The 22,380-nt window shown below is 57.8% G+C and overlaps 1 protein-coding gene and 1 long non-coding RNA gene across 5 annotated transcripts in view; one reads left to right on the top strand and one right to left on the bottom strand.

Moving 5' to 3' along the window:
- The window catches only part of LOC140690924 (uncharacterized), a 35,499-nt gene extending 32,931 nt beyond the window's left edge, over positions 1 to 2,568 (top strand). For 3 of the 4 annotated variants that reach the window (XR_012066283.1, XR_012066284.1, XR_012066287.1), the window contains one exon: positions 1 to 2,568. This is a non-coding gene — a long non-coding RNA (uncharacterized lncRNA). The other variant, XR_012066286.1, reaches the window with a different exon arrangement.
- TTC28 (tetratricopeptide repeat domain 28) overlaps positions 1 to 22,380 on the bottom strand; it is a 480,591-nt gene that overhangs the window by 7,979 nt on the left and 450,232 nt on the right. The window contains exons 14-21 of the mRNA XM_072953148.1: positions 17,242 to 17,386; positions 10,540 to 10,719; positions 7,888 to 8,608; positions 6,303 to 6,427; positions 3,986 to 4,217; positions 3,301 to 3,377; positions 1,791 to 1,814; positions 1,015 to 1,144 (exon numbers count right to left, since the gene is read on the bottom strand). Coding sequence (XP_072809249.1) covers positions 1,015 to 1,144; positions 1,791 to 1,814; positions 3,301 to 3,377; positions 3,986 to 4,217; positions 6,303 to 6,427; positions 7,888 to 8,608; positions 10,540 to 10,719; positions 17,242 to 17,386 — 1,634 coding nt within the window. The remainder of the gene's footprint in view (positions 1 to 1,014; positions 1,145 to 1,790; positions 1,815 to 3,300; positions 3,378 to 3,985; positions 4,218 to 6,302; positions 6,428 to 7,887; positions 8,609 to 10,539; positions 10,720 to 17,241; positions 17,387 to 22,380) is intronic.

The raw sequence follows: 22,380 nt of genomic DNA, 5'->3' as shown, positions 1-22,380 counted from the left end.
TGGGATTCGGAAAGGACAGAGAAGCAAGAGCATCCGTGAAAATCGCCCGTGATCCTAACACCAGAGAGCGCCAGTGATACCCCGGCCCAGGGGTGTCAGACAGCCCGTCCGCACGCCTGCACAGGCCTCATGCTCTTCGATGGCTCTTCCCTCTGCCTGGCTCTTTCATCCTGAAAACCATCCGCAGGCGTTCAGGGCCCGCCTGGCTCCCTGCCCTGACCCCTCCAGCCAATCACTGTGACCCTGATGTCTTTGTCCTTGACGCTGCTTCCTCACCTTCTGAGGTGCCCCCCTTCGATTAGGTCCTTTCTGTGTCTGTCTGTCTTCCTCACTAGAATGAAAACTCTGAGGATAGGACCTTTTGTCCTTCATTCACTGCTGCATCCCCAGTGCCTGGAACATTGCCCGGCACATAACAGGTGTTCCAAAAAAGGCTTGTAGAGTGAATAGCTCCTCAGCAAGTCACACAGGCACTTAAGTGAGGCAGAAGGAGCCGCTTAAAGCCTCTTGAGGCAGTTTTATCAACAAATGTACTTGTGGTAAAAAAAAGTAGCTATTGTGTCAGGAGCTGCTTCAGCTGTGTTACAGTGTTGAGAAGCGAGTGTCCTGCACTGAACAAGGATCCTGGAATGTGCACTTCTAGGTCCCTACAGTCAAGTCAAAGGTGGTTTCAACTGTATTTTTTTCTGCCAAGTTCCAGGAGCCAGTGATAGAGACCAATATTAAATCATTATTTTATGACTTCATGGCATGACTCCCAACAATATTGGCATCTAGCAGATTCATCTCAGTGATGCCTGCAGGTGGGAGACATCCTAATGTAGGAGAGATGGGGCAGCTGGAAGGACATTTTGGAAACTGCTAACAATAGTCTTTGCATAAACGATTTGTAAGTAATAAACACTAAGACCCCTAAGAGCTTACCAACTTCACTCAGCAGAAACTAGGAGAAAAGAGCACTTTAAAAAAAATGGAACAGAAGAAGCCAATTAAGTGAAGGACGCTCTGTCCTACCTAGAGCCGCCAGGAACTCGTGACATCCCGGGAGCCGCCACAGCTGGACGCTGATGGAGACCTGAATGGGGGCCGATGTGAAGTCCTGCTCCTTCTCACCGGCCTGCAGCTGGACCAGCACCTGGTGGAGCTGAGTGGGGAGAGCGTCAGCAGCCGCTGCGTCCGGCCCCCCACGATTTGTCCCTAAGTTATTCCTGTGTCACCTGTTCTTGTCATTTCTAATGACCTTACACGGGGGCAGCATCTGAAATTCTTTTCACGGTGCCTTTATGCCTACTGTCCTGTTGTCCTCTGTCGGCGGCTCAGTCAGGGTTTCTGCCTCCCGCCTCTTCCCTCGATCACTGGTCACGGGGCTCTGAGCGCAGGAGGGGCTCGGGGACGAGGAGAGGGGTGGGGTATAGCACCGTCGCCTCCCTCTTTATGAGCTCGAGGTAGATGGTGAGGGGACTCCCACACTACATCCCGGAGCCTCAGCACTCAAGGAAGAAGACAGTAACCTGCTGAGTGTGGGAACTCCACCAGGGCCTTGTGTGGGTTCAGTGTTGCTCACTTAAAGTCACTTCTTCCCTGCTGTTCTGAGGGAACTTGAAAGCTCAAACCAAGAACACAAGAAGGGTGGAGCAGGAAAGGGAGCAGAGCAGAGGAGGGGGCAGACCGCCTGAGCCAGCGGCACGGCCCCCGGCCTGCGTGCCTGCGAGACAGCAGTGCCGGGGGACCTCGGGGTGGGCGGGTGCAGGGGCTCACCTGACAACAGTGCTACTCAAAGTGGTACTCACCATTCCAACCATATTTTTAACAGCCTTCGGCCAGCAGATTTTAAGAAAAAGAAAGAAAAAGAGAGAGAGAGAAGAGAGTTTAGACTCAAGCACAGGTTGTTATGCAGCACAAGCTGATCACTGCTGTAGGAGGCGCCACACCAGGCCCACGGCTCTGACCCGGGGGGAGAGGAGCGAGAGTCAGCAGGACACACAGGAAAACGGACAGCCACACCCAGGCCAGACGCGCTCGGGGGGGACTCGGGCTCAGGGGTGGCTGGGAGAGGGGAAGGGGCACAGCAGGCGTACAGGCCGCCTTAGAAAGCAGAGTCTCTGGTTCCAGAGTGACTCGGAAATGCCCACCAGCCACCAGGGGCGGCCAGGACGCTTCCCTGCCAAAGTCCCTGTGCCGCCACTACTAGCAAGGAATTAAAGCGACTGGCTTTCTGGACTCTCAGCTTTGCCCTGCAAGTGCAATTTTAGTTTTTTCTTTTTGTAAAGCACAGGCTTCTAGCCCTCCTGGGTTCAGGATGTTTAAGTGTCTTCCTGCTTCTATTCAACAAGCACATGTAACACTCATTACAAAGTGAGAAACTCAGTGGAGGGGCCGAGTCAGTGAGCTATGTTCCAAAAGCAGGCCGGAAACCACCGCAGGTAGGGGTGGCTCCAGGCACCACTCCCATTTTAAGAGGTCAATCCTAGATGGAGCAGCTTTATTTCCACATAGAAATAGTTCTGCTTAAAAGGAAATTTGCCAATAAATATCGAATAATCTATTTTTCAAGTTATCACACTCCAAGATGACCAGAGAAAACTACTCTGTGCTTCAGGTGTTGCCACTCTAGCCAGGTCTCCCATGCGTGGCCTTCATCCTGGGGCTTGTTCCAGACCCTCGCTGGCCAGTAGGAACAGAAGGTGTGAGGCCAGGTTGGAAGGGCCTACATGATACTGTGAGTTACAGTCCTCCAGTTCTCTGAATTAGCTCTACATTTTCTTAAAGTACATGTTAAAATACTGGCCAAGCAGTATCTTTCATGAGAATTGACTTTGTGCTCACTGCTGTGCCTCAGTGGCTGTTTTGTTTCAAGCAGGGATCATACTCTGACCTGAGAGTAAGTATTGGAACACCCGCAGCCGTCCAGATGGGCTGGCCCTCCACCGCGGCACTTGTCAGCCAGCGAAGAGACGGCGGCTGGGGCTGTGCAGCCTGATGCGGGGTGGGGGGCCCTGGATGGAGAGTTCAGGACATGTCCTGAGGGCCCAGGTGACCGGGGTCCCATACGCATCCTCTGAGGGCCCTAGTACTCTTGGGACTCAGCGCCCAGAGGGGACAGTGCGAGAACTTGCTCTTCCAGGCCTGCAGCTGCAGGGAGGACCGTTCTCACAGCCCTTGCCTTTTCCTTCTAATCACTAAGGCTGAAAAAAAGCAATGAGACGCATCACGTGCAGGTTCCTACTTGGGGCCAAATCACTGTCTTCCCACCTCGGCGCAGCCCCCAGGCCTGGCCGCAGCTTGCCTGGCCTGACTCACCCGGCTGATGAGCTGCTCGCCTGTCTCCGAGGCAGTGATGAGCTTGCAGAGGGCTTGGAGGGCAGGGTTGGGCAGACCTAACGCAAGAGGAGAAGGCAAGCTTTATCTAGGGGGCCTCAGCACCCACAGTCCTGTGCCTTCCCAGGAAAAGAGCCCCAAGTGCTCAGCACTGGCATTTTCAGACATGTGTTCATGTCTGACTCGGGAAGAGCGGGGGGGTCTCCGAGAAAGGCAGGTGGAGGCAGAGGCCAGTCCCAGCCCTGCACTGTCCTCCAAGTGCATGGTCACACTGCAGGACCCGGCCTCAGCTGCTCAGGCAGCATCACCCCTTCTGAGCGAAGCACTAAAGGCAACCCTGAGCACCTGCGCCCGCTTCACCCTGGGGTCAGCTGCACGGCTCCATCAGATCTGAAGCTGCTGGTGGAACAGTAATAGCTGGCTTGCCCGGCATGACCTCTCGGCACCCCAGGAGGCAGAGCTGGGGCAGAGGGTGTGTTCCCGTCATAGACGGGAGAGTCAGGACAAGCGCCCTCTTCCCCAAGTTGGGGAGTCTGTGTCCGGGCCTCCCTGGTGTCTCCCCTGCCCCCCTCACTCCCACGTATGAGAGCCGGCGGGACCACAGCCAGCCACCACCCTGCTTGTGCTGTCAGCCAGTCCCTCCGTCCCCGCCCTGCCCGAGGCTTACCCAGCAGGGACTGGATGGTGCTGCTGCACTGCTGGAGCCGGTCACCAGGGTCGGAGGTTGGGAAGAAGACAGCCGCTGGCAGGCCACTGGCTGGGGGGTCCAGCCGGAAGCCCACAGCGGTGAGGAGGGCCTGCCAGCCGGGGATGCCGCCCACCTTGTTCTCCACACTCTGCTGGGACGTGTACATGGCGTTGCGCTGCCCGTTCTGAATGCGCTGCAGGGACTTCTCCACCTGGAAGGGAGGGGGTGTGAGGTGCTGCTCTACTCGGGGCAGTTTCAGCCCTGGTTTCTCTCCAGGTGGCTTTGGGGAAACACCAAGCCATTGCATGAAGCGTGCAGGGCTGACTGCTGCCACTGGGCGCCCAGGCCTGAGGACCACGACACTGCAGCGGTGTGCAGAGGGAGGGGCTGGGTGACTCAGAAGACCCTTAACCCAGCTCTGGGCTCCAAGCTCTCCTCCACAGACTGAAGCAATTTGTCTGAAAACCAGCCTCTGGCCCAGGGCCCGCCCCAAACCCTGCACTGACTGCTCCCCATCACTAGGACATACCCCCTCTCACCACCCCACATGCCTCACACTCACCCCAAGCAGTGCCCACCACAGGGCCTCGTCCCCCTCTGACTCCCTTCCTGCAGCCTGGGACACCCCTGCCCATCCAGTGACCTTTCCCGGGGCCTGGCACGTGTGGGCTGCGTTCATCCAGGAAACTGCCACCTGACCCCCAGGAGCACCCACAGCACCTGCTGGAGCTGCAGGCCTTCCCCTGGCTGTTTTTCTCTCTAAGGGAAACCTCAGTCCATCCTGAGTTCTCACCTGCCTTGGGGCACATGTGCTGTAACTAGAGGGGAAGGAGAGCTGTCCAAGATGTCACCTGGGACTTTTCTTGCTGTAAAACCCTGGGTTGCTGGGGGCTGACATCACAGGTAGGAGAAAAAAGCCTTCCCGGGCAGGACAGACAGTTGGACAGGCCTTGGGGACACTGTCCACTGGGTAGTCAGAAGGAAGTGAGGACTGGTGAACTTGACCCATGGCCCCTGTACTCACCCTAGAAGGTGAAGCCAAGAAAGAAGAGAAAACCCTGGCCAAATGGGAGCGGAGAGACATGGCTCTTACTCCACAGCCTGGCCTGGGAGGAGAAAGCAAACGTGTGGAGAGGGCCACTCAGTCATCCAGGAAAGTGGTCTGGGGGCTGCAGCAAGGAAGGAGGGCACTTCTGGGGGTGATAGGGACCTGAGAAGTGTCCTACTGCTGAGCAGCTTAAAGGCTCTGAGCCGTCTCCAGGCACAGGTTAAAATCAGTTGAGAAAGTCTCCCCGAATTCTCAAAGCACGTGAGCACGTCTACCCCGCAGCAGGTGGCTGGGTGTCCTCACGTCTGGCCTGGGGCTGTCGGAGGTTCCAGGCTCCAGCATTCTCCTTGTTCACACACTGATTTCCTTCAGGCTAGGAAAATCTCAGGGCAGACCTGAGCTTAAGAAATGTCTGTGACTGATCTCTCAGGAGTTCTCTGAGAGCTGCCGCCCCAGGCCCGTGGGCAGCGTTCGCCTGGCCAAGGGGACAGGCCCACCTGGAAGCTGGCAGAGCCCAGTGCCTCTCTGTGCTGCGAGGTGGCCACAGGCGGCTCTTTGCCTTAGGTTTGGAAAGAGCTTAGGTGGCGTGGGCTGTCCACCCTTGCTGCCCAGGCCTGGGCTGGGACTGAGCTGGTCTTCCTGGCACAGAACTCCAAGGAGGCCAAGAGTTCTAAATCGTTCGAAACTGCCTTCCAGGTTATCAAGGTGGAAGGTTGGAACCAGCTTGACTTGTAGCCCTACATCCTGCAGACAGTGGCGTGGGGGCTCTGATTATACTCCCATCACAGCTCCGCCAAGGGGAGGGTCAGGCTTGGACTCTTCTTCCAACTGAGTTTAGGGGAAGCCCGGTGTCATCTGATCATAGAATACCAGCTCTCAGCTACCAGGACCCTATTCTCGCCTTTTCTCTAATTCTCACGATAACCTTGAAAAGGGAACGTCTCATCCCCGCTTCCACACCAGGAAGTTGAGGCTCAGAGAGCCAAGCTGACTTGCCCAAAGCCATGTGGCTGGAGGTGGCTGTGGCGAGGCCCTGCTCCAGGTCCCCCTCGGCTGCTCCCCACCACCCCCAGGTCTGGCAAGGATGGCCACAGCCGTCAGTGTGACAGCACACACGTCCCCATCACACATAATGACTGGCTATGCCCACAGACCCTGGGGACAGTTTCCCTCCACCTGCTCACGCCCCCGGTGCTGTGGAAACCCTCCAGCCTCACCCTGCCCCTGGTGTCTCTGGGGGCCCTTTACCAGGTGCAGCAGCACTCGCAGGGCGTCCCGCGCTCGCTCCGGGTGCTGGAGGATCTCTGTGAGGGCCTGGCCGATGAGTGAGGAGGGGCTGTTGAGCTTCACGTCGCTCCCGATGAGCAAGAACCCTGTGGGGAGCACGGACGGCACCTCAGGGCCACCCTCGCCCAGTCCTGGCCTGGCCTCTCTAGCTCATTTGTTGCAGGAAGAGGGGCCCGCCCAGCACAGCTGCTCCACAGGCTAGACTGGGGCATCTCACTCACTGGGAGCAGTTTGGTACCCATCTGTCCCCTCCCTTTTAAGAGTCGATACTGTTTAATTGCTCAGTAAGTGGATGGTGCTGTTTCACTGTGACAATGGCTCAGGAAAATGCCTCTGCTTTCCTGCGGCGCAGTGAGTGAGGGCAGGAACAGGCTGTGTGGCCTCTGGGGCCCTTCCCTGGCTTGGCCAGCATCCTGGGAAATGACCTCCCTTGTTTTTCCTAAATTCATCTGTGTCTAGAATGAGCCCAGGGATGGAGGGGCAGGTGTGCTTGACTCCTTGGGGCCATCAGACGAGGGGACAGGAGGCAGCACCTGAGCCAACAGAGTCGGGGCTGGGAAGGAGCCACACATCCATCTGCCTGGGTCCCACCCCTCCCTCCTGCCCCCCGGCTTCCTTTCCCAGCACCCACGCCATCAGCAGGCCTGGGGGGAGGCACGGTGGTACAGTCTCCACCAAGCAACTTTACGACCAACCTGCCCCCAAGTAATGGAGGGAAAGGGTTTTCTAAGAATGAATGAGGCAAGGCTGTTTTAAGGGTAACAAGGCAGCATCATTAAACATCACTTTCCCCAGAACAGATGGCTTTTGTATTGGCACCGAAACTAAACAATGACAGAAATACCACGTCCATGAACACATCAGGAAGATGGGGAGGCGGTCCTGACAGGACTAAATGGCCAAGCACTTGGGCTGGGTCCCCCCAGGCCCTGCAGAACGTTCTGTGGTACCACATGCAGCTCAGGCCCTGCTGACTGCCATGAACGGACCCGAAACAGACATTTGCTGAAAATGATCATGGGAACTCCAACTGATTTCTGCATCTCCCGGCAGTGGCAGGGGACCATGCCCTGAGCTGCCAGCCCTCCTCACACAGCACGAGACATCCAGCCCGCTCCTCATACAAGGAGCCACCACCGTCCCCTTGTTACCACCGAGGACACAGAGAGGGTAAGTAACCTGTCTGGGCCACACAGCCTGACACGGATCCCGATCTTACTCGAGTCCTCCAGTGACCAAATCTAGGGTCTTTCTACCGCACTGACCTCTCCCTCCTATGGTTTGGGATTTCACCTGAGGGGCCGCGCAGCACACACATCAGGGGAGCCTGACACACACAAACCTTTCTGCTGCTCGCTGTTGAAAGACTACTTAAATATTTGTGTAACACGAGACTGACCTGGCAGCAGGCAAGAGTCCCAGCCAGCAAGGTGCTCTCCCTCAGTCTCCACACTGCCTTCGCCAGGGCCGGCCCCACCCTCCCCACCCCAACCCGGGGCTGTGAGGACCGCCCCCCAGGCGCTCGACCTACGGCCCGAGCTCCTACCTGCCCAGTTGGAGGGGTGCGAGAAGGCCTTGCTGCTCTGCACCACCTTCATGGCCTCGCCCAGGGCCGCGCTGGCCTTCAGGCCATTCAGCAGGGACGAGTACAGGGCATGCAGGAACATCTTGGAAGCGGCCACAGGCACAGGCCACAGAGACACGAGGACACACTGTGCGCCAGCCGCCAGGAAGGCCCGTGTCAGTGCAATGACCCCGTCGGCTGTGACTTTGCTGTTGGACTCCTGGGATGAGCCGAGGACCACCAGCTTCACGGGCAGCCGCAGGTCCAGGACGTCAGCGGCCGTGAGCAGCAGCTCCTGCAGCGGTGGGCAGTCCGAGAGGCTCTCCCCGTCGCTGGCGTCGTCCTGCACCCGCAGGGACTCGGGGATCGTGTAGGGGTGGCCGAAGGAGCTCTTGCTGCCGGCGGGATTGCCGTCCACACTGGGTGTGAGGACCAAGGCCGACAGTTTCCAAGAGATGTGAGTGGCGAAGTGGACACACTCAGCCTGGGTCAGGGCACTCATGACCCGCTCTTTGGTAGCCACACTGCCCACCAGGGGCTGGCAGCCCAGCAGCTCTGCCACCATGTAGGCTTCCTCCTCAGCCGAGGGCATCGGGCCCCACAGCCACCTGTCCATCACTGCTGATGGGAGCTTGGGATTGCCCACTACGGCCGCCATGGATGTGGAGCTGGAGAACGTGGGCGGGTTCTTCCTCAGGTGAGACTGGGAGGGGAGGGGAGACCGCAGACCAGCCATCAGACAGCAGCCAGGCTGCCCAGCGGCCGAGCGTGGGGACGGTCAGCTCTCTGCAGCCCTGGGTCCAGCGTGGCTCTGCCTGTTCTCCCCAAACCTCATTCACTCTGCTTTTCCCACCTTTCTGACACAGGTGCACGTCTTACTGAGAATCACAGCTGCTGTGACAAGCTCTTGAAAATAATCAGGACTAGGTGGCAGGAAGAACCCTTCCTGCTCATCAGGCCGGGAGGGCCGGGGGAGGAGCATCGACAGGACGGCCTGTGGGAGGGAGGGGCTGTGTCGCCTGCCCCACATCCCTCTCCCACAGACCCCCTGTGAGCCCCTAAATGAGAGGGAACGCACTCCTGATGTGTCAGGAGCTTTGAGGGGTGACTGTTTAAAGTGCAAAAAGCACATCACGCTCAGGGGAGCAGGGCCAAATCCAGTCCTTAGAGGCACTACAGGCTGAAAAGGCAGGCGTTCCTTCCCACTCTACCTGCCGCAGAGGAACAGCAGCACTGACGTGAAGTCAGCATAAAGAAGCCCAACAAAGTTCTGATTTTCCCCAGTGCTTTTTGATGCTTTTTGAGAAACAGCAAGTATCAAATTATCGCAAAATAGCTTTTTGTTGTCTCCACCTGGTGATGCCTTAAACTCTGGAGAAGAGGAGCCTGTCGGGTGCGGGTCAGGAGACGGCACCCTCCAGCCCTGGTTACGTGGGCAGACGGCGGCTCGCTGTTGCATCCACAGGCCGCGCCCGCCACTTCCCGGGGCGCTCCTGGCGGTCCTCCGTGTGGGCCCGCACACAGTGCGCTCACATCTGGGGCTCAGTCAACCATGGACACAAGAAAAACTTGGAGAAAATCATTTCTTTCACTTTGAACTGATTCTTTCCCATGAGGAACATGATTTGGTAACTAAAGCAGCCCTAACGCAGAGCTCCAAAACCCGTGAGCAGACGCTGACCCAACTGCAACCCAGCCAATGACCAAGGTCAGCGGAGGTCGAGGCAGGTCCCGTGGGGGCCACCAGCACCCCAGGCCGGGGGTCTGAGGTCCTTAAACCAGCTGACACGCCCTCCCTCTGTGAAAGGGCCTGTGTGACCGAGCCCTCCTGGGGTCTGAGGGTGCTAAGAGCAGCGGGCAGCTTGAGGGCGTCGTCACCTCAAGGATGGAGCAGTTCAGGCCCCCGGAGGGGAGACAGCCCCGCTCTGGGGCAGCGAGGACGCTGCAGGAGGTGGCGGGGGGTGGTCAGAAGGAAGCCAGGGTTTCAGGGTCTCTGGACAAGTTTAGAAAAGGGAGGAGGGTTCGGGTCAGCTCAGAAGGCTCCCTAGACAGGTGGGCAGGGCCGGCAATGGCTGTGGGCGAGCCCTGCCCCGCAGATGGCCCAGTGTCACCCTCTTGAGTTCCACAGACATGCCCATTCTGACTTCCGCTGAACCAGACCCAAGTCCCCTCCTGTCTCCTGAAAGCCCCACTTGTTCTCGGATCTTTGTCAGCCTGTGGGATTCTCTTCCACTTGACACTAATCTTATCTGTCTGCCCTCCCTGCCTGCGGCCCCTCGGCTCAGTCCACGGTCAGCCTGGTGGGGTGAGTACAGCCTCATGGGGCTCGTGAGGGATGGGGGTAACCAGCTTCCTCAGATGCTTGGCCTGGCCTCAAGCCTGACTTAGTGCTGTGAGTAGCTCCCAACCCTGATGTCACAGCAAAGAAATGTAGAAGGACATGACACACAGCGTGGCTCCCTGGGGTAGCAGCGAACTGTCAGGGTCCGGAGGGCTGCCCCCACCTTCAGACAGATCTACTCCAAAGCCGGCCCACCAGCTACAAACTATAAAGCCCACGCTTTGCAGAGTCCACATCCTCCCCCGCGGGGGCCCAGCCTGGCCGGGGCACTGCGCCCCGGGCACCCCACTCACCTTGGACTGCGGGCCGAGGGAGCGGATGGAGGGGACGGCGATGAGGGCGAAGCGCTCGTAGAGGTACTCGTTGGAGGAGCTTCCCTTCAGGAGGGCGAAAGGGATGAGGTAGAGCTCCCCTTCCAGAACCAGGACCAGCTGTCGGTGCCGGCCGACGGGCCCGCTGGAGTGCATCAGGCCCTGCAGGGCAAGTGAGCAGCGGACACGCGTGTCAGGGCAGAGATGGGCCCAGGGCAGGCTCCCCAGAGGGTCCACGGGGAGTGTGGGTGACAGGCAGGGGCGTGGCCTGCGGGAGCACTGCCTGTCTCAGTCCCCGAGGACCTGGAGGAGGAGGCCAGAGGAGGAGGGCAAGGAGGAGCCTGGGGTCCCCCGTCGTGGCAGAGGACTCCCACGGAGACAGGACCAGCCCTGGTCATCCAGATGTTTCCATAGGGGGCCAGGGGTTAACGCAAAGGGTAGCCATCCCAGAAAGCTCTCTGTGAGTCACAGAGCATACCAAGAACCAAGCCAGGGGATGCTGTGTTGGCACTGGGACCCTCACAGCTGTACAGGAATGAACCCGCTCATACAGATGGTGAGAACTCAACCAGAGTGGGATGTGCTGTCCATTTTGATGCACAAGAGGCTGGAGAACCACAGTGTGGACTGAAGCTTTGGGAGCCAGGATGACCTCCCGTGAAGAAAGGTCTGGATTCCTAGACCCCGCGTCACCTCCAGGCCTCTGTCCCTCTCCCCTGAGCAGAGGACAGCTCTTGGCCCCAGACTCTGCAGGTGCTGACCCACTTGCTCCCCTGGGGCTGGCAGGAATCTGACACTGATTGGTCACCCATCACCCCTGAAAGGCCCAGGTGAGGACCTGAGGGCGTGGTGCCACAGACCCACAGCAGACAGACACCCTTCACTCTCCACAGAAGCAGAGACGAAGGCCATGGGAATCTTGATAAAACGAGTGGACAGCAATTGGGAAAACTGGACAAGATGGGCTGAGCGTAAATGAAGAGATGAAGGGGTCTCCGCCCTGAGCCTGCGGGGATGGGGAGCATGCAGGCCCACAGGGACCTTGGGGCAGGGTCACAGCCAGGCCCCCCTCGCCCATCTGCCACCCCAGCCGCCGTGCTCTGGGGAGTGAGTGTGCACGCCTGAACCGTGGCCGCGCTGCTGTGAGCGCTTGGCTGAAGGCGCAGGAGGCACTTGGCTAACCCAAAGTGACATGTGCCTGGCGGGACATTCCATCTGTACAAACCCCCTGTGGCTTTTTCTTTTTTTTTTTAATTCTAGACACATCTAAAGAAAGCAGAAATAAAAATTATTAGGCCAATTTGCTTGTTTGATTTAAGAGCAATTTCCCAAGGAGCATCACTGTACAACCCAGGAAGGGAGAAGCGGGGCATGCACAGTGACCCCAGCGTTGCCAGTGATGGGTTTCTGGGGTGGCACAGGGAGCTAGGAAAGGCTGGGTGCCCACATCCCTGCTCCACTCCAGCTGTTGACCCCTGGGCCCATGTCCCCACAGTGGGCCACACCAAGGCCCCTGCCTGGCCCGGCAGGTAGAGGGACTCTGGAGCACCCCTGCTGCTGCCGGGTGCCAAGTGCACCTGGAGGTGGAGCCAGAGCAGCTGGGCTGATGGTGCCCCGACCTCGGGGATGGGTCAGCAGCTGTGACAGTGACACCTGCTCGCTGCCCAGACTCCTGCTGCCCAGCATGTGGGCAGTGTGGGGGCTCAGGCCACCTGCCAGGTGTGTGACCAGACCTGTCCGCTGATCCAGGGTTGCCAGGCATTGCTGGGCCTCCTATTATTCACACTATTCTTTCTGCTGGGCCTCAGTCATTCTTCTAGCACAACTCATCCCCTCTCCCTCCTGTGTCTGTGAACAATCATGTGGCTAAAACCAACAAATGGCCTCTGCAGAGCATCCAGCTCCAAACTGAGCCCAGGGATGAAGAGATGTCCTCATCTTCACGTCTCCCTCGCCATCGTCAGCTGTTCACTGAGTGTCCACGACTCCTGAACCTGAGAACTCCACCACCAAGCAGTGACCCTGAAGTCCAATTTCTGAGTCTGCGGTTCCTCTAGGCAGCCCCCAACAGATCCTGAGTGTTTGCCTGGCTGGTAAGTTCTGACTCGATCACCATTTTGGTCAATGGTCATCTCCTATATATACTCATGGTGAGTGGGGAGTCCTGCACTGTTCAAAAGGCACCAATGTCGTGATGGTGCATGTGTCCTGACCTCAGCTTGGAAGTCCGTGCTCTGTGCACAGGGCTGGGGCTCAGAATATCAGCCTGCAGCCCCCACTGCAGTGTGGAGAGCTCCATTTGCACGTAGGACGCAGGAGGCCCCCAGAGCTCCACAGCACCACGGGCCAGAGAATGAACATTCCTGATCACTGTGAGGGAGGGAAAGAAAACTGGGTCCATGAACTTGCTGGCAGGTTAGATTTGGGATGACGTGGACTTTACTATCTACAACAAGGATTCCAGAAGCAAAGAACCGCTGGGTATCTGGATATCCCAGAACTGTGTACAGGGTTTAAGATTTTTTCCCCTGATTTATGTTTTTGATTGAGTGAATTGATCAAACAGAACATTTTAAGGTAGAGAAACCTTTTCTTTGATGCTTCTGAGAAATCTTGGTGCCACGGATGGATGCATCAGTCTCAGTAAATATCATACCTGTTAGAAATAACTCCAAAACCACGACTAAAAGCTACACAGATTGTAGACACTGTATTCCAACCAGAAATGCAAAAGCCAAAATTCAACCCACTCAGCCGTGTTCTGTGACCAACCAGACAACAAACCACTGGTGTGCCTGGAGAGTCTGAGCCGGGGAGGGTGAGGAATCTGACTGCTGAGACGCGTGACCAGTGCCAACTAGAGCCAGAGAGGCCTGCCGGACACCCAGGGTGCGGCCTCAGCCAACGCAGCTCAGGGCTCTGTTTGGCCGCAGCGGCCTCGCTGTGGCTGACATGGGGCAAAGGAGCTTCACACCCTCAGTGGCAGGCGCACCTCAGCTCCCCAGAAGCTGCTGGGGTCAGGCTGAGAGGCACTGCTGAACGTCAGCTCGAATCGGCCCACACGGCACTGACCCCGGGCAACACCGACCCCGGGCAGCACACTGCTTGCCTCGCGGGCACTGGCTGGCTGGCCTGCGTGCTCGCGCCAGCGTGTTCAGTGCTACAGGCAGCTTACAAGTAACTGCCTCCATTTTTCCTTCTCCTAATCAGTTGTGGAAACGCTCACTGTCCTTGGGTGATGTTTGTCCTCATCTGAATGTGACTACAGATGTCTCAATCAGAAATCAATGAGAAAGCCTGGTGGTGCCCAACTCACGGGCCTTGTCCTCCGCGCCACTCTGCAGTCAAGGTCCGACTGTTCTGTGGATAAACATTCCCGGACTGTCTCCAGAGCCTCCAGTCTATTTACAAACCAGGCACCTGACCCGTCAGTCTCACCCCCAGGCACCTGGTCCAGGGTTAACTGGTTCATCACGTTGCTTGATTTTGCAAGAGTCTCCTTTCCCCAGCACAGTAATTACGGTCCTGACCCAGCTAACGCCAAGCTCCCCTCCTGGCCAGGCCAGGTCCCTGCCTCGGGTTCTCAGATGAGCCGTCCTGGGCAAAGCTCTGGTGTTCAGGAATCAGTTTACCAACCCAACCGACATGAACAGCAAGTTTTAAGTCAGCTTCTGGGATCCTGAAACAGGCGACTCTGCTTAACCCTGAAGATTCATTAGTCAGAGCAGAGGTGGACGAGGAGGACTCTTCTTTCTGATCAAAGTCATTCACTCTTCATTCCTGTCCTACCATCTTGGTTTTTAAGACTGTAAATGTAGGAAACTGGGAGTTTAAACAAATGGAAATGCTGATAAGGGTGACCAAGACCAAAACAAGCCCAAACCCCAACGATCCTGAAAGGCCCCAAACCTGGATGTTTAAAGAGGGGTTCGGTAGAGCACAACGTTCAGAAATTGACTCACCATGCTGTACCCCTGTAACATGTCATGCTGTACATCAACTATACTTCAATAAAAAAAAAAAGATTTGACCAAATCCTAGGGAATTTCCTCCAGATCTGGGTCCTTGATGAAAGCAGCTTCTGGCCTTGGATGGAGCCCCACCTGCAAACGGACCTGAGGGAACGAGCAGCTTCTCGGAGCAGTCCCGCGGGGCCTCGGCACAGCTGGTGCGGCCCCTGGAACACAGCTGCTGGCACGTGGTTCCGTGTGTGCCTGCTGTGAGGTCCGGACTGGTCCAATATCCATCCCTTCACCTCAAGCAAGGAAGTCCAGGCTCGGGCAAGAGGAACTACCCTTCACTCTACTGCGATTACAAACGACTGCCACGACACAAACAGGGTCCCTGTCCCTTTGACACCAAACACATCCAACTCTTCTCTGGTAACATTTTCTCCTTTGGGTCTGAGACAGGATTTGACTTTATGTCTGATGATGGCTCGTGTGCGTATGTAACTGGGCCCTCCTCAAAGACCACTGGACGTGCTCACCCCATCCTGACAGCAAAGGACAGCGTGGTTCCAGGAAAGAGCCACACCACTGTTTCCCCTAAGCGAAATTAAATCAAGGGCTGGTACAAGCCTGCAGTGAAACATAATTCTGTTCCACTTTTCATACCATCTGACCTAGTCCCTTAGCAACAGGACTGCGGCGAAACAAAGGCAGTTGTTCAAATAATTATAAGCCTCACGTGAAGAGGCTAATCGTTTTAGTCTTGAAGTCAGTGATTCATAATCTTGGACTTTTGGTTTTGATTTGTATTTTCACTGAAAATGTGGAGAAGGGCCTGGCTCCGGCAGCTGACAGCGGCGAGGGGTGGGTGGTGCTGTGTCTCCCTCTAGTGGTCTTCGGAGCAAGACGAGAAGCGGCCGGAAGACCCGGCAGCCCAGCTGAGGGGAAGCGACTGGACCTCCCCTCCCCTCCCTCATCTGAGCCTGGGAGCATCAGACCTGGGCCACCACCCTCTCTCGGCCGTCTCCTCTGTGTCCAGGATGGAGTGTGCCCAGCTGTGCTCAGCATACGTCAATAAACACTTGTTGAGTGAATGGATGAAACTGAGATGGAAGGAACTCTTGGCTAGATTGAGGTGTTTTTACTGAAATGCAGTGGGTCACAGTAGGTAGCCAAGCAAGAGCTCCTGCCCTGATCATTTAATAGCCTTTGAAAGGTTTTTCTCCACATCTTATTTCAGGCAGCCTAACTTCTTCACTGTGGTCAGACTCCTCAGTCACAAATGAGAACACTTAAATATTAGGAATGAAGGGTCTGCTTTCTGGCTAAATGCCTCACTTCAAGAGCAGGGCCCCGTCCCATCTGTTCATACCCGGAGCCCTGAACACAGAGGCGCCCCCACAGCTTCAGGACCCACACACACATTGGGGGCCAGGCTCTCCCCTCCTTAGTTAACAGTGTAAAGGCACCACTTACCACTGTTCTAACTCATCTGAGGCTCAAGTCCATAAATCTTCCCCTGCCAGCACCCCTGGAGGAGCACAGCTGTCCAGACACAAGCAGCCACCAACCCCATTGGCATATTTTCATTCTTTAAGTCAAAGGGGAAAGTCCTCAGGGAGAAAAACTCTTAAAAAGACAGTGCAGACTTTATAGACTCCCAGCTGTAGCAGCTTCCCTCCAGGTGGAAACTCTGGGGGAGGGAGGGGCCACCGCTCTCCACCCACAGGAGTCCTGCCTTCCATACAAGGGAAGAGCCCTTCCCAGTCCCGCCTCCCCAGGTTCCCCCAGCGAGACAAACAACTGTCAGGTGTGTCCCCTGCAGGCCTGTCGCTGGACTTGTCATCCTGCCCAGAATAAGCAGGAAGCGGGCACCTGGTCGACGGCGGACAGGGTGGGGGCGGCTCACAGATGCAGGGCGCTCCCGGGCAGGCCCAGCCCCTTCCTTCTGCTCCATAACCTGCTGCAAAGTCCCAGGTGCCACACAAGAGTGGCCACAGAAAATTCATTAGTGTTTTCTGCCTTGGGTCTTCTGCTTTGTATCCACACTAGACCCAAAAATCAAATGCAGCTTTGGACTGTGTACCATTCCATGGACTTGACTGAGCGCTGACATGTACCAGGCCCTGTGCCAGCTGCTGGGGACACAGAGATGGCTCTTCTAGGCACACTGGCCTCATTTTCTAATGAGGACATGGGTACTCAGGGAGGAGTAGCAGCTTGGCCAAGGTCACCTAGCCAGGAAAAGGCATTGCCACACCAGAGACCCACCTGCCAGCTCCTAAAGGCTCTGCGCTTTGCTCCACCTGGGTGTCCCCAAGCGAGGGGAGCCTAGAGGGCACCAGCAGGCAGTGCGGCCTCCTGAGAAATGTTCGTCAAGCTGACACACATCCCTGCAAGTCACAGTGTGGTTTCCTGAGGACGCACTTCACCTTGGCTCAAGCAGAAGAAAGAGTCCTGGCAGGCTGCTCCCCACCTGAGAGACCATCTCCAACTGGCCACACCCAGCCACTGAGCGGACACGCAGCATTCCCACTGCACCTGAGGTCTCAAGGCCCAATTTACTGGGAGTCAGGAGCAGGGCTAGGGCTTGAACCCAGGGCCCCGTCCACTAACCTGCGGCCGCCCAAGAACACGCATCCACTCAGCTGCCAGACGCTGGATGGGGAAGACCCATTCTGGAAAAGCCCGGCCATCCTGGGCCGGCTGTTCAGGTGCGGTGAGTGGCACTTACCCCCTCCATGGGCGCCACCAGCAGGTCATACAGAGCACGGAGCGGCGGCCGGGCCAGCGAGCCCTGCCTTCTGGGCAGAGAGGAGGTGCCGTCCTTGCCGGGCGAGGCAGCGGGGCCCAGCAGGCTGGTCATGCTCTGGCAGCTCCTGGGGAGAGAAGGGTGGGTGAACCAGGCATCCGCTCAGCCCGGGGCTCCAGCTCCTGCAACGGGCTGCCAGCCTCCTCCCGCTCTAGGACTTTTCACAGAGCAGTGAGCACTGACAGAGACCGCGGGGAAACCAGCTGCATACAACAGCTCACATTTCTGCGGAGTTTTTCTGCATAATCAAATGTCCCGAAGTGCTCTTCAAAGCATTTAATTACATCCTGTGTGGAGCGGCTGTGGGCAGGCAAACGTGAGGGCCATGAGAATCGGCGACAGCGGCCGAGCGGAGGGGAGGACGGCGCCCCAAGGCCAGTGGGTCTGCGGGGCAAGGATCCTCGGGTCGCCCTGGTGCACGTGAGCCCCGCCGGGAGGGACCGGACAGCCGCCCAGCTGTGGTACCTGCACAGGGGTTGGCTCAGGCGCGGCCGAGGGTTTTGTTTTACTTTTTAATGTATGTTCCAGTGTTTCCAGGCAAAATTTTATTAGTACGGGTGGTATGTTCAACCCCAAGGACCCCACGTTTCACACTCCCAACACAGGATGAGAACATTCATTGATTTATTGAGAAAATGTTTCCCAGGTGCTGGCAACCCGACAGGCACTGACGCAGGCTCTGGGGACCAATAGAGGACGAACTGCACCAGGGAGCAGAGGGGATGGCAGGTAGGAAACAACCGCACTTCCAATGCCAGGACCAGCTGCCCCACAAGTCTCCCTGAACCGGCCCCTCGGCCTGGCTGGTGTGGCCCAGCACAGCCTCTGGCGACACCCTCTGCATGACTGCCGGTCAGTCAGTGGTCTCCCAACCTTGATTTAGACACTGCGCAGTTTTGGAGTCTCTGCTTGATACTCAGGGACCTTAAGGCAGAGACCAGGTCTTATAGCAGACACACTGCTGAGGAAGGCCTCCGGGCTGCTGGTAGTGGCAGCTCCTTGGCTGTCACCTGAGAAGACAGCACGTGGCTTTCCCGCCTGGGCTAGGCCAGGACCCATGACCAGCTAAGAATGGGTCTGAAAGGTTCCCATGGGTCTGAGGTAGGCTTCTGTCCCCGGCCCTCCCCGACCTCCCCTGGTGTTCTCAGCCACGTCCCACTTGACCTACATTCCAGGGTCTTGCTGAGTGAGGCTGTGAGGACCACAGCCCCCATCCCCTCCTGCAAGAAAAGAAAGAGCAGAGGACCCGGGGCCGGGCAGCCCGCTCCGCCGGCTCGCTCACTCAGGAAACACGTAATTACAAGCGACGGGGCTGTGGCATGTCTTTGCCGTCAAAGCCAGTGAAGCACAGCTAACCCCGGAGTGACACTCAGAGGCTCACTTAATTCCCTAGACTACACTGCAAAGAGCACTGCTCCCCTGAAGGAGACAGCACAGATCGCGCTCCAGAGGAGACGTGCGGTGTGACACGCAGCGTGTGCTCCCACACACGGCCTGTGGGCCCTCACATGCTCGGCAGACAGGACCACGGCCAGGGCAGCACTGTCTCCCAGCACTCCCTCATGTCACTCCCTAGCACGTGTCCACCTGGACTGTGGCTGGTCACCCCACCTGAGGCGCGTGAGTCTGTTAACTGGGCCACAGACATCCGAGGGGAGGGCCACGTCCCCAGACAACGCTGTGGCCATAGGTCCCAAAGGTGACTGATGGGGCGCCCCACAAACCCCAAGGCTCTGAACTACAGGAGAGACAGAGAGACGCAGTTCCACATCCCCGGGCTCCCCGAGCGCCCCAGGCACAAGGAGACCAGCGTGATCAAGCTGCGCAGGAAGGCAGCTGACCAAAGCACGCACTTACTCCAAACAATCAGAAGCCCACGCTGGCCCGTCTGACTGCTCCCTGGCTGTGTGACTCCGATAAAGCATGTCACCTGTCTACTCCCCTCTTTTTCTTGCTTATAAAATGAAAGGGTTGGACTAAATTCTTTGTAGCTCTCTTCTAGTTTTAAAAAATTAAAAATGTACTCAACCTAGGAAGCCGTCAAAACTGTGGTGGCTCTTTTAACGCCTCTACTGACTTACAGGACATGGCTACAGTCCCCAGAGCCCCTCCCCCCCGTGTGCTTGCACCTGACAGTGCCAGGGTGTGACTGCTGCTCTCAAGCACCATAACCTGTCCGGAGAGTCTGCTCTGCGGATGCTGCCCCCATGGTCAGGATTCAGAGTCACAGCCAAATGGCAGTGGCCTCTGGGCTCTGAGCCCCTGGCCAGAAGTGGCTGACAGCGTGAGCGGGTGTGCGGGATGTCGGCTCCCTCCCTGCTGTCCTCACAGGCACAGCTGCCTCCTTCCTGGTACTGCCACCGCAGACTAGTGGGTCGTACTGTGGAAGCACGGCCTTGGGGTTGGGGGGCCTTCAGCGGTGGAGCCTCAGGGGGGTGGGGGACTGCACTGCTTTGGTTTGTGGGGGCCTTTCAGCCTGGCTGACTTGTCTCTGCTTCAGCAATCTGGACTCTAAGACGAGAGAACGGTGCCTTGACAGGGTGGAAATGCTCCCCCCACAGGCACCTGCCAGGTCAGCCTCACCCCTCAGGGCCTTCCTTTCCAGATGAGGAGCCAAGGTCGAGAGAGGCCAAGAGTTACTCGCAGGAGGCCACCCACCTGGCAGGGGAGGGGTTTTTATTGCATCCTCCCAGCCTTCAAGACACACCTAGCAACCTGCACTCACCTCTGACCCCTGCCATCCCCGCTGCTGGACCCACAAACTCGGAGCTGACAGCAGGCAGCCTCTCCTGGGCTTTGCGGGAGCAGGAGGAGGGGCCGGGCTCCTGGGACTCACTGATGCACTACCACGTGTCTCCAGCAGGTGGCGCTGGCTCTCTTTCCTCCAGGCATCCGTTTATTGCCAGGGACACTGACCCAGTAACTGACAGACAGCCCAGCTCGCAGCAGAGGATTTCCTCACACCACACCGTGGTCTTTACCAGCTCATTCTTCAGACGATGTTTAACAATCTACTTCTGGAGAAATTTCCGTTTTCTCTGCTGCACAGCTATCTGTGTGGTAACGGGAGGCGGGGGCAGCACCTATCCAGGGAGAGGGGAGGCCTGCTGGCAGGCAAGGGGGAGCTGCCTGGTCTCCACAGGAACAGGACCAGGATGTGGAGCTCTGGGATGACGTGTGAAGCGCTGCCCAGGAGGGCAGAGGCGTCAGGTGTGGTTTATGTCTCTGGAATGACAGACACCAGGCGGCCCGGGCAGCCCTGCTGCTCATGAACCTCCCGTCAGGGATGAAGAGATCTATTCCCCAGGCAGGGGGTTTATGACTGGGCTGGGCCTGCAGGAGACCTGGGTGCTCGGGCTCGCACACACTGACGCGGCCTCACCCCGTGGCCGAGTCTGGGCAGGCGCGTGCCTGCCGGCTGTCAGGGTAGATGGTGGAGCATCTGCGCGATGCGCGTTTGTAAGTCTCAGTCCAAACTGCTGCACCCTGGGCGCCAAGCTAGCTTCCTGTCAGGGCTCCAATAGGGAGGGGAGCTGGGTCATGTGCAGGGAGCACAGCATGGTGGGTGCCCCACCCCAACATGCACCCTGGTTGCTCAGGCTTTCCAGGTCAGGGGGTCAAAGATGGAGAGCTAGAGGAGCAGCAGAGATGGGGGAGCACAGGATCGACCCCGCTCAGGGGAGACCAAAGAGCGACCCAGCCTGGTCTGAAGACCCCAGGGATGGGGGGAGCCAACCTGGCCCTAAGACCACGTCCTGCCTGTCTCCGGGGAGCAGAGGGAGGAACCCTCCACATGCACTTCCAGCCGGGGGTGGGCAGCCCTGTGTTGGGCAGACTCTGGCAGACTGAGAGCAGGACTCTCTGGTCTGGGGATGGGGCAGGAGACCCAAGCACAGCACAGGGGAGCAGCTAGGAAACATGTATCTCTTGAAAGCTTGAAGGGACGATCTGACTTAGGGAGGAACCAGCTTTGCTCCCCATGGCTCTGAACAGAGGAAGGACGCCACGCAGGCTTCCTTCCCGCCCTACGTGCTTCTGAGGAGGGGGACCACAGGGCAACATTAGTGACTGTGGAAATTCGGTCTCTGCCCTCCTAAAGCTCGCAATCTCAGGACCAACAGGGCTTGAGAGCCCTGTGCACGCGGCCTGCTCTTGAATCTCGCACGCCAGCCGGAGAGCTGAGGCCGCAGTGGAGGATCTTCCCTTCTCCCACCTTTCCCAAGTCCTTCCCTCTGCTCTCAGTTCCCCAGCAGGCACGCGGGTCCTTCCCATCTGATTGTCCAGACACAGGGCTGCCAGGAACCAAGCTGAGCCAGGAACACCCACCCCGGGACACATCTGGCCCTGACATCTTCAGTGCTACCGAGGGGAGGGGAAAGAAAGGAAGCCTGGGATATGGGGCCTCTTCCGGAGTGGGCCAGATGGCGCTGACATGTGTCCATCACTGGAACCCTCACCACCAGGCAGGGCTCACCTGGCACCCCCAGCCCCTCCACTGCCACAGAGGAGAATCTATGTTCAGCATCCTGCCCAAGGCCAAGTCTGGAGCAGGGCCACTCTGCATTGCAGTCAGGCAACAGGAAGACCGCAGCCGAGGGGCCTCTGTTCTGTGGGGAGCCTGAGGCCTAGCCTCAGGCCCTGAACCCCTGTCTGGAGCACCCCTGTCCCCCGGAACAGTAGACACTGCACTAAGCACCAGTTTCCGGGCTATCTGTGAGCGGAACTGTGCCCAGGTCAGGGTGTGCAAGAGAGGGAGGAGGCGGAGGCTGCCTCCTGGCAGTGCTGGGCCTCCAGGTGCGGCCACCTTTGCCTAGGCACACAGCCCCCACCGTCCCCCATGTCTCTGTCACACAGTGATCACTTTCCAGAGGCCAGTTTTGCAGACTTCCTGTCTGCACTCAAGCTGCAGGGTCCTAGGCCTGGTCGGGGAGAGGAGGGTCCTGCCTCTGCTCCTTGTGAACCTCGAGAGCCCCCACCCCTCTTGGTGGAGACTTCCTCCTCAAAGCCAAGGAGCCGGGAAAGGCTCCTGCATCTTACACCCGTGAAACCACTCAGTTCCTG

Source organism: Vicugna pacos, chromosome 32 (assembly GCF_048564905.1).
Source record: "Vicugna pacos chromosome 32, VicPac4, whole genome shotgun sequence".
In the NCBI taxonomy this organism is placed as follows: Eukaryota; Metazoa; Chordata; class Mammalia; order Artiodactyla; family Camelidae; genus Vicugna; species Vicugna pacos.
This window is presented reverse-complemented; position numbering and strand designations above follow the sequence as displayed.